Here is a 12380-nt window from a genome sequence, read left to right as displayed (position 1 = left end):
ATAATTCACGCATGTAAGACATCTACCTATTCAGACTCAAAGTAAGAAATACCAAAGTCATTACCTTTCATCTGATCACCTTTCTCTGCTATTCTTTGTTGAGCTTTTCTGAAAACTCGAAGATGAGTGCCAAAGTCATCAACAAGTCGTGTAGTGAAATAAGGCTGCCAGTCTGTTTCCTTTGACCTACCAGAAAAAGGTGTCCATGAAAATTAATTTTTATCCTTAATACAAAGAACAAATACAAATTTTTGCTTCTCCTTCCTCCCTACCAAGAAGCACAGCAATAGTAAACATGGAAAAACAAAGCAAACAGCCTCTTAACTGCCTACTTACTGAAAACAAATAAAATATTGTAAAATAGCAGTCACATCTAGACATTAATATTTACACTTGAATTACTTTAAGGTCAACATTAATATTTGGAGCAGTGCACTGATTCATGATATTGTCAAACATCTGTGAAAAAATTATATTATAAACTGTCTGTAAACATTTATAACCTAAAACTAAATGACTCTCCAGGCCTTTTCCAGCCATATTTTCTACCATTTGGGAAGAGACATAAAATCGTTTTCTTCTGAATTTGTAGTATATACACATACAAGAAAACACACATACCACTTGAAATTACAAGCAACCTGATATTATAAACAATTGATTCCACAGCTTACATGAGAGGTAGTTAGCATGAATGTCTAAACTGACAACATATATAGAGAAGTGTCAGAAAACAGTCACTGTTAGATTTTCATAAAAATCATTTCATCAGTGGTCTGAGAAAGATGCAGAGATATTCTGGTGAGGTCCATGCCTTACTAGCCAAAACAAAAAGGCACTTTTCCCTTAGAGCATTAGTAAGCGAGATGTTCAGGATGGCTTTTACTCTAAGTATTACACCATCTGAATCCTCTCAGTTCTTATTCTCTCTCAAATACCTACTTTGTTACAGCAAGAACCTTCTACAACATCTCCTTTTTTTGTGATTGGTATAACTAATTTCTGCTTTGTTCCCTGTCACCTGCTCTTTATTCCTTCAAAAAGAGAGGCATAAGGAACTCTAGAAAAGAGGGAAGCCTAACACAAATCTGCTTGTGGTAAGCAAAAGTGGAGCTGCCTTGAAGAGCAGCTAAACGAAGCCATCAATAATCAAGATCTACCATCCACGCAGCCAATAAATCATGTATGAACACTAGGTGGCAGCCTTACATAATTCCTGCAAATGCGCAACTCGAAAAAAATAATTCTGCCCTATTCATTGTCTCCAGAAATTCACAGGATAAATGAGATTAGAGATTATGGAACCGATCAGAGAATGCTACCACTATATCAAACTACAGTCATTATAAATAAACTGGATCAACTTCTCTTAATAATGACAACCAACTGCAGCAGCCTTGTGAGACTGATCTGATTTCTACAGGCAGAAAGTAACCTGAACTGCTTTGACACAAAACCAACAATTTACACTGCCTGCCCAGTTAACTAATTTCAAAACATAGACAGAAACATTGGAGTTGAGCAGCCAGGTCCATTTCATGCAAGCACAGAACTGTTTTCTGTAATGCACTGCCATACATTTTGTTTAACCTAATTTTCAGTATTTCCAACATTCTGTTTCCTAAGATTTCCATTATTTCACAATGGACAATAGGATTTTAATTCAATTTTTTTTCCTAGCATTAAACCTAGCTCTCCATCTTTGACCATTCTTATACAAAGAGCACAAGGATATGTACTTTCAAGTCAACGGTGGGAAGGGACAACACCTCAAAAACTGCTAAACATTATACTACCTTGAAAGTGACTCACAGTCTCTTTTGAAGACACAAGAGATAGTCACCACAGTAGGATGAATATTTGAAATCATTACTTAACAAATAAGTATTGGGATATAATGACACGTGGCTATCTAGGCTGACAAATCAGCCATAGTAAAGAAGATAGAGAATTTCCTAGACATGGACCCTGTCTTCCTGCTACTTCATTAACCACCAACAGAAAGAGGTGGACAAATAAACCATGTTTGTCCTGAACCAAATAACCCTATTAAAAAAAAAGTTACATATATAATGTACTCTTTCCTTCCTCAGATTACTATTATCTCTGAAAATATTGCAGTGCTTTTGCATACTGAGGAGCAAGACCACTTTTCAAAGTTATCTGAGCTGATAAACATTTGAACTGAGGCTTTCAGACTGACTTACCTTTGGACTAGCACTGCTGTTTATATGAAACAGAACTGTATAAAAAGGGTGATGATTCATGCAATTCAAGCTTAAATTGTAGGAAAATTGCTATTGAGTGAATTTAGACATTACAGAAATGCTGAAAGGACCACTTTGAAAAGACCATGACTAACAACATCACCTCCTTTCACTCCTTATGGGATCAACAAAAAACCGCAGTTCTCTTAGATTATCTTAAAATATTACACAATCTTTCTGTAAAATTCAGCGAACTATGTCAACAGATAAATTTAAATCATTTGTCTGTTACAATACAATCCAGTTATTTCTCCACTTGCTTAGCCAGTGTATTGAAGCAAAAACAAACAATCTTACCTGGCAGAAAATTGAACAAGTGCATATTGAAGAGCCTTCCTGATTTCCAGAAGAAATGATTCATCATCACTTAGTGTATAATACCAATACTGCACATAGTCTCTCAGAGAAAACTGGATTACCTGAAAAAAGAAAAGGGGGACAAGGGAGCAGGGTGGGAAAGACCAACATCCTACATGACAAAATATAAAATAGCTTTTATGCCTTAAAATAGAATAGCAGTCTTGTTAAAAGGTTCATGTAGTAAATCACACTCTCCTACCCAGTATGAAATAGGAAATGAGACTCCACAATTCATATACTGAACACTCTTTTTCATATTGGTCTGCATGTATTCACCACCACTCTGCTTAGACACTAATACACAGAAAACACAGACAAAAATTTTCTCCAATATCCTGATCAATCCTTCAACTTTCTTCACTTGCCACTCTCAACTGTGAGACTATTTCCCAACCTCTGTCTGTCTCAGAACTACTTAGATAATACATGCTATCACTCAATACCTGCAAAAATAAAAATAAATTAAATAATTCTTACCTGTTGCAAAGGTTCATCAATTATATTTGCACCTGTCAGTCTTCTGTCAATCTTAATAGGTCTGGCTTCGCATTTCATTTCTTCTATGCACTTGAAAGAGATTAGAAAATTTAACTTTGCAGTTTTATGATACTTGTATATTTGCAGTAACAAGCTTATACTACAACATTTTGCTTCTGATTATATTTTATTCAGTATATCAGATATAATATCCATACTGTTTAGTATATAGTAAATAATGATGAGGAACAAACCTGGAAAACTACTACTTCCTTACTGTAAAGAAGGAGGTTTACTAAAACACCAGATCAAAAGGTAATAAAACTCAAAGATCAACAAAATAGCACCAGAACTAACAGCAGCACAGGACAGTTTGCACGTTACAGTTCCACACTTAATTATGAACTCCCTGTGCTGCCTCTGGCAGGTAATTTTTCATTTTTGTCTCAGTTTCCTTATCCATCTCAGATTATTATATATCCCAGTAGAAAAAATACTTTTTGCCACTGTTACTATTTGACAGACAAGTGCTTGAAAAGTAACGGTGGGGAGTGGGCACAAATGAAGTTTATTTCCTACAGAGGCTTGCAGCTCAAAGCAGTTAAGTCCAGGAATAACTTGATCAAAGAAAACTTTTGGTAAGTGACGTACTGAAAAGGAACACACTTTATCAGCATTACTTTGAGTGGACTAAACCAGTTCCTTTTTGCAAACTTAAAAGAAACCTGCAATAACCCCTTTATCTTCTGAGAAACGACTGCCCAGTAGCCTACACTATTGTTCAAAGAATTTCAAGTTGTTTTATTCTTTGAAATAGAGAGAAAAATTGTGATTATACTGGAAATACAGCAGAATTGCCAGAAACTGTAAGTGAAAAAATTATAAACCGAATATCAAGTTTTTCCATTTTATTGTTTTAAGTTTCTCTCAGCATCTCTCTCTCTCTCAGCATTTCTCATTCAAATCACTTAACAGCATCTCTCAAAACAGCAGTCAAATACCCAAAGACAGAAAACATTTCCCCTTCTACCTAACCAATTTTGTACCACAACATAGGGAACATTTTCATTGTGTTGGAAAATTCTGTACATTTTTAACTTTCAAGACAAGGCAATTGTTCAAAGTCATTTTCATACTAAGAAAATTGATTCATATTCTAACAATATTCCAATTATACAGTAATAAATTCACAAATTTTTTTGTCTTGACAGTATCAAAAATACCAAGACAATACAGCATGGAATGATTAAATATACTAACCATAGCATTGTTAAAACCCCCCAAGAAAACTGTCAAAAAAAACCCCTCTCTAAATTTGAAGAATGCATGCATAAAGCCACATTTGGAAAATGTCCTAGGAAAAAAAAATAAATAAAAAAGCACACAGAGAACTGCGCTGATACAATTTGAATGTTCATAGGCTCTTATTCAGGACAGAGTGGACCTCACAAGGTCATCTTATCCAACCTCCTGCTCAAAGCAGGGCTAGCTATGAGGTCAGACCATATGCGAGAGGTTTATGCATGTGCAGAATAATTTCATTTGCTTTTGGTATGTCTGAAGACATCTAAAATTTAGAATAAGCGCTTTTAACTTCAATGCAGCTATAGCAACTCACAATTTCCTTCATTGTAGCTCTCATTTTGCAAGCATTAGCAGTTTTAAGCCCATTAATTTAGAAGACGGACTTAAAGGAAGCACCCAACTTACACAAAGAAACTGTCCCATTTAACTGGCACTATACACACAATATTGGACTGATACATCCTCCCACCAGTATTAATTCATTAGTTAGGAAAAATGAATACTACTTTTTTGTTGTTATTAAGTTTGATTCCTACTTGCTTCATTTCAAGCTAGCAGGAATTACTAATTTGAGGAACATGAGACACACTCCACAAAGACAGAGCACTGAGTACATGGAAGCCCAGGCTCCACAAGCATGTAGACTTAGTGACAGAAAAGACTTCACAGTTTTGCTCTGCTGCACTAATAGTTATTTTAAAGTCTTTTGTTAAAACTATGCTAGATGTGAAGAATGTTTCATTTAGAGTATGCTACAATTTCCCAAATCATATACTTGCAGTCACAGGCCAGAGAGACTTCCATGACTGGACAGGACACAGGAGATTTTCAAGTCTTCATTCAATCATACCATAGCATATGACTCACTGACTCAAAAAGGGGATTCAGAGATTTTTAGTCAGGAATCAAGTATGCACCTAGCACTTACAACACTGATCATTCAAATTTGACAAGGATACAAGAAAGTGCTGCAACCATTGTCAATAGTGCACCTAGCCTACAGAAAAATCTCCTTGCCTTTTGGGTGAGACATCCAAGATGACAATTATGATACTAACTAGACATTTCACACTTCTGTTAAAGTTTTAAATTTTTGTTGAAAATGGCATATTAATTAACAGTTGAGAAGGCTCTACCTTTTATTCAACATTATTTTAATACAGATCTGCAGGTGATACACAGCTTACAGAACCAGTGTATTACAGTGTTTAGTATATTCCTGACATGAAAGTTATGTAAAATAGAGACTTCCAAAAGTTAAGTCTAATCCTAATTCTTAAACCTGTCTGCTTGCACGCAAACAAAAAACAGCAGAAAAGTAATTAATCGTCCATCAGACTTGCATAATCCGATCTCCTTAATGTGAAGCTTTTGTTATATATTCACTACTATGTATAACAAGTAACAACTGGGCAAATGAATCTGCACCAAACCCTACATTTTAACTTAAGGTCAGGTGCATTCTTTACATTATTTTCAGCCACATTTTTGGTGCTCTGAGTTATAATCAGTTTCTTTAAAATCAAGCATTTGAACACTTTACCTGAAAAACAAACAAACAAAAAAAACCCCACTGTCTTTGGGAGGAAAAAAAAGCTTCTTATAAGGAATCCACATCATTATATTACTCCTCAAAATACGACACCAGAAAAGAATTTAAGGCTGAAGCAAAATCAGTTTGGATTTGGTGCATGGAAGAATCATAACCTATATGCTAGCCACTACAGAGGATATTGGCTGTTCAAGACCAGCTAGGGCCACAACAGTTTTAAAAATGAAAACAATTTCAAGTTGAAAATATTACTTTCCAATAAAGATAAATCAGCAGAAATGTAATAACAAAATGGTGAACAGGAACTCCAAGGAAACCTATACTATTTGGATTAGCTTAGGACTCATCTCTTCTATCACTGTTACTGAAAAGCTCAACTAAACCAGCTAATGCTATTTTGGTAGAGTGGTAAGAAACACAAAATGCTACTAGAGAAGACAAATATTTTAGTTGGAGAACAGCTTCAAACAGCATTTACTAAGAGAGCTGAAAATAAATACCTTTGTACAACAAAACTTCAATCCACAGACTAGTCAGGGTAGGTCAGATGAAAAAAATGACATATGTGTTAATAATCCACACTCAAACCAGAAGTCAAAGCACCAAGATTGTGAGGATTATGCAAAGAAAGACATTTTATCCTATTTAAAGGGACCACAGCATGCATAAATATGGAGCCTAAAGAAGTAACATAATGTAAAAAGGTTTTTAGAGGTGTAGAATAAGTTTAAAATACAGAAAAAATTCTCATAACTCTGCTCTCAGAAAATATGAGAGGTACCAACATTTCACAATACATAACATAAGCACTGAGGGCTACATAGCAACTCATTCCTTTTAAGCTTACATGTTTTTCATAACAAGTAAGATCTCCCTGAAACTGAACATCATAGGTTTTTGATATGTTAACATTTCTTAAACAGAGAGGACAGCAATATTTCAAGGCAACGTGAAAGCAAATGTTAACTATTTGGGGAATCAAGGACTTTAGGCCCCTGAAAGGAGAACAGGTCCCCCTTAAAGGAACAAAATTATTTATTTGCTGACTTGTCCTTTTGTAGCAATAAAGTTTTAAACTTCGTATTTTTTCATTTGGATCAGTAAAGACACTCTAAAGTTTAGAACACATTTAAGGCCCAGATTTATCTCCACAGATACAAAGAAGGCTTATATGAAAAGGCAACTTACCAACTGAGCTATGAATCAGGCACAAAAACTACTTGTGACTAGAAAACATACTGCTGAATCCCAAAATAAATCTTCCTTCAATGTGCTACTGATAAGAGAGTTGAAACCCCCCTCTCACAGATAACATGCAGTGTTGAGAGCCATGAGTTTTGTGACTCCACTGAATACCTGACAGTTAAGAAGGAGGAGAAGGATGTTTCAGTCAAAACAGTTTAAGTATCATGACATAACTGGCAATCTTTTGGTGAAACTCTTTTTTCCTCTTCTGAATAGCTCAAGCTGATTAGGCCAAGATACATCTAAGCTTCTGAACTGTTGAACCTGTAAAGGCTCGTATACCAAGAATTCCTAGTAATTCTACCTCTTGGATAGTAAGAATTTATTCTGTGTCAAAGAGATGCAGATTTATCCAGTTAGGAAGCCTGAATTTAGATCCATCAACCAGAACGATTTGCCTCTTGTAATAAACAAGAAAAAAAGATGACGGAGTGGAAAAGTGCATCCCACTGTTCCTCTACATTTATGTACACGTTTCCGTGATTTCTGCTTGGTCTTAAAGACAGTGACTTCTACCTCCCTGAAGTGCTCCAAATCTAGACTTTAGCAACTTTCTGATCATAAAGAATCAAAGCTGGAGAGAATAAAAACCCGACAACGGAAGGATCCTAAATAGTGATGACAATCACGTGAGAACAAGCAAGAAGTAGCTGGCATCCAAACAAAACAAAAATAACACAAAAACACATAGTCTAGAAAGTAAGTTTAGTAATTTCCTAACAGATAATACTAACCAGTTATATCTTACTCATTTCTCATAGCGAAGCCAGGAGCAATAGTGAAAATAAACTTTCTATAAATGCTTAAAAAGCCTGTATTTCAAAAAGGAAAAACCTTGCATTGCACTTTCACACATAGTTTTGCATCTCAGAAAGAAAGTTCACTCAAAACGTGAAAGTTGGATCATATATCTTAGGAAACTGGTACATTTTGAATTCTTACACAGAAAAGGATTATTAATGTTAGTCTAAATTTCAAAGTTATAAAATTTGATCTAGAAGTTCAGACTAGTAATCTCTTGTTACCTTAGGGATCCCAACAGACGTACAAGGAAGAAATGAATGTTCACACTGCTCAAGGTATTTTTCTGAGTTGTTTTTTCCAAATAAAAGAGTAACCACAAAACCCCTAAAAAGGAAAAAGAGAGATTAGCTAAAACAAAGTCTTTTTTTCCTTCCTCTAGAAAATATTTCACAACACGTTATAAACTGATAATATATAATGATTCTCGTTTTTAATTCTCTGAGAAAGGTGGTCTTTCACAGTGTAGCATGCTGCTCAAAATCACTGACATGATATCAAGTATGAAGTTTCTCAGTCTTGTATTAGGATCAGCACCAATTCCTGTCACAGAGGAGATCTTCACAGCACAATCTATACTAGAGAGCCTTCTGCATGATGAGAAGTTAAGACAGCTGCCATCTATCTTCATAAATACTAGTGCAATGAAAAAGGAGTACATATATAAGTTAGTCTGGCTGCACTTTTACAAAGATTCCTTTACTTCAGCACCATGAAGAACTAAACTCTTTAGAGATGTATTCAGGCCATGACATTGTAGTATAAGACACAGAAGCACAGACCAGGAGGAAACCGATGTAGTAATGCTACTGGTTGCATATGCTTAAATGAGAAGAAGTAAAAGTTTCTGACATGGAACTTATTATCATAAGCTGCAAAGGAGGGAGCGGCAGGGGGAAGTATTCCTGTCAGGCTGCATAAGAACAGCTAGCCAAAGAAAAGTCTAGATGACAGCTGAAGTCAAACACAAGGTTTATTAATTGGTATATAAATTTGACTTCATGCACTTCTGGACCAGTCATTTTAAAAGCATGTTATACCACAAATTTATTGTCTTCTTCCCCAAGAAGTCCACAATGATATTTAAATTATAACTTATAATTAAGCAGGACTATTTATGATATAAATAAAGGCATGAGGGAAAAAGTAACAGTTACAAAAAGTTTGATGCAACAGAAATAAAAAAGGAATAAACACAGCTTATGACACTGGGACTGGAGGGCAGGAACACACACACCACAAAGCCATAACACCATAAATAAGAAACAGATGAAAACCTAACAGCTGTGCAGTCTTCTTTTTTTCCTCCAGTTACAATGTAATCAAAGCACTTTGAAAAGTTAAGCATGAAAAACAATGAGAAGATGAAGTTAACTGCTGCTCAGACTAGCCTTGCAAAGGCTGAACATGCATAGCTTTTTAAACATACATTGCAAAATATGCAATTGGAAGTGACCAACTGACCCACACTTGTGACCACAGAAACTCACAAAGATGTTCCAGGCTAGAAGTGTGCTGAAATTTTTATTTATTTTATTTATATTATTATATATATATATTATATTATATATATATATATTATATAATATATAATAATATATAATACATATATATAATATATATATACACATACACACACTTTTTTTTTAATATAGACTGCTCCCCGATGCATGATATCCTTACTTACATGATTAGAACAGAAATCCTACCAATGTACCTATATTCACCAGAAATAACCCATCTGAAGATTTTAATTCCCAGACTGGGAACCATTCTTTTAAGTACTCCAGAGGCTCAGTAATTCAAGGGCAGGGAGATGGTCATACATAACTCCAGGACAAAAAAGTTAAAATAATTATGAGTAACTTGACAATGCAGAAGGAAGAAAATTTCACTTGATACACAGCTTGCTTGAGAGCTTACAGCACCATCTTTACCTGCCAGCTAGGCATATGTTCTACAAATGACTGAAGGACAATTAAGGAAGGGGGGAAATTAAAAAAAAATAAAAATAAAAAAATAAAAAAGCTTTAACTACTCATCTGCTCCAGCTGCTTCCAGATAGCTTTAAAACCCTAACAGCAATGGTGCTATTAGCATCGTAATTCAGTTTGAGGACAAAAAACTTGCTTAGCTGATTTCTCAATATTAGCTTCACTATGCTAAATACTAATCAAAATTTTAAAAATAAAACCATTAAAAATAGCGCTTTTTTTAATATATATATAATCTACTGCTTAGAAACCTCACCCTGTATTTAAAGGAACCAGTTTATCCAAGGGATAATTTTTGCAGAAAAACAGTTTTAACTTCAAATGTATATTAGCAACTTCTAGAAAGCGGATGTGCCTTCTCTTTTTTATTCAAAGGATAGAAGCATTGGAAGTAACTAGCTATAGATTACACAGCTGTTTTCTTTCAAATGTTATAATATGACACACTTGAAGTTAATGACTCATTCAAAAATACAATATCCTATCAAGATAGTTCAAAGGTATACTCATCTTAGATGTCTTTAAGTATTTTGGTTTTTAACTAGAAATGCTAGGAGCTTCTGCCTCTGTATCTGAAATCAATATATTTTATTCCCTGACTTAATGTCTTGGGTGCTTTAGAAAGTATACATAGCCAAACCATCCAGTATAACTGTCAAACACTTGTGCTGGAAATTCTTTACTATCTATTTAATTTGTCAATAACTAGAGGATAATCAGCCCAGTAAAGACAAATTATTTTAGACTTTCTTCCAAGTGAATAAAACAGAAAAAGGGAGAGATTGTCGGTTACTTAAATTTAGTTTGTAAAGTTTTTCCAAAAATTATTGGAAGACCAACTTTTCACAGAGAAAAATTAACAACAGGTAAAGATTTATCATTTTCCCCTCAAATCTGAAAAGCAACAGCCTCAGCTGAATTCTTCTGGAAGTCAAAAAGCAGCTTCAGAACCATTCCCAATTTGGCTAGCAATTAGAATCATCAAGGCAGGCAGCCAGGCACGTACATTTGGATGTGAATCAATGTTCTTAATTACGATCTTTGAGGACAGAACAAATTCCTTACAGTCGCAAAGTGATTGATTGTCCAAGAAATTTCAATTCTGCCAACATCAGAAGCCTAAGAATGCTGGCAGAGCCACAGATCACTTCGCGCCCCCTGCCACCAATGCCTTTAGGATTCAAAAAGGGAAGGAGAAAGAGTAAGGAAATAAACATACATGCTACAAAGAAAAGGGAGATGATAAAAGGCAGGCCCAGCACTCAGGATAATGGGCTTGTACCAATACTTGAATTAGAGGCAGAAAGTACTTCATGAACATTCAAACATTGCAACAGTCTCGGCTCTACAGGTTACAGAAACAATATCGATCTTTTGCCTCCTGCTTCTGGTAGAAAGAACTTAATTCCCTGAAGTGACAACTTTTTAGATCCTGAACTGAAGAGAGATGTACTACAAAACTAAAAAAGTCAAGCTTTTGTAAATTAGTCTTGGGAAAAAAAAGTTAAACAAAAAAAAGGCTTTTGATTTAAAAGTTTTATTAATATACACAAGTAGCTTCAGTATTCCTCCGTGCATACAGAAAACAATAGTACATTTACTGTAAGTCATCTATGTAAAAGGAAATACACACAAGTACAGCAAAAATAAACTAGCACACAACAAAAGTGGCAGTAGAAACAGATTATGCTGATATACCTATGGCATCACTATTGTTTTCATTTGCAAATTATTAGCATGTATTTTAAATATTTAGGTCAATAGTAAGAATGCAACCAACTGCAATTCCACATTTGCTCCTGCCTGAACTGTAAAATGGGACAGAAGTGAGACTCCCAGCTAGTGGAAGTCAGGAAGCATTTGAGACTGGCCACCATTTTTAAGCAAGTGCAGAAAGTTAGAAAACTGCTTGCCAAATTGGTAAGAATTTAAAATATCAACATAAAACTATAGCTTAAAAATCCACATCCAAATTGTTATCTTGCTCAGGATAAGGGTAAGTGAGGTACTAAGGAAGCTATCATAAACATGAAAAAAAGTTAGATTTTTATTTTCTTAGTTTATATAAATGCTGGTGTGAATATATAATTTCCAATCACAGGTGAAAGAGTTACTTTACAACATTAATATTTGTTTGCATTTGTAAGAGGAATAGGACTAAGTATTTTGCGTAACTTGGTGGAAATAAATTCAAAAAGAAAAGAATAATTTTGACATAAACCTATTTGACCTAGTTAGTACTCATGGCTCTGCATACTGACTATTAAAGCTTAAAGTACGTGTCACACTTCTCAAAAGATTAACAACATAAAAAAGGAGCAGATCACAGCCTTAGCCAAAAATATCCATACATTAAACCAAAAAAGTAATAGCATTCTA

The 12380-nt window shown here is 34.7% G+C and overlaps 1 protein-coding gene across 4 annotated transcripts in view; it reads right to left on the bottom strand.

Moving 5' to 3' along the window:
* The window catches only part of SNX13 (sorting nexin 13), an 83756-nt gene that overhangs the window by 43717 nt on the left and 27659 nt on the right, over positions 1-12380 (bottom strand). For 3 of the 4 annotated variants that reach the window (XM_064506336.1, XM_064506337.1, XM_026105028.2), the window contains exons 3-6: positions 8232-8334; positions 3105-3194; positions 2565-2686; positions 65-186 (exon numbers count right to left, since the gene is read on the bottom strand). In XM_064506336.1, coding sequence (XP_064362406.1) covers positions 65-186; positions 2565-2686; positions 3105-3194; positions 8232-8334 — 437 coding nt within the window. Of the gene's footprint in view, positions 1-64; positions 187-2564; positions 2687-3104; positions 3195-7149; positions 7318-8231; positions 8336-12380 lie in introns of those variants that run through there. The other variant, XM_026105031.2, reaches the window with a different exon arrangement.

The sequence above is a fragment of the Dromaius novaehollandiae genome, chromosome 2 (genome assembly GCF_036370855.1).
Source record: "Dromaius novaehollandiae isolate bDroNov1 chromosome 2, bDroNov1.hap1, whole genome shotgun sequence".
Classification (NCBI taxonomy): domain Eukaryota; kingdom Metazoa; phylum Chordata; class Aves; order Casuariiformes; family Dromaiidae; genus Dromaius; species Dromaius novaehollandiae.
This window is presented reverse-complemented; position numbering and strand designations above follow the sequence as displayed.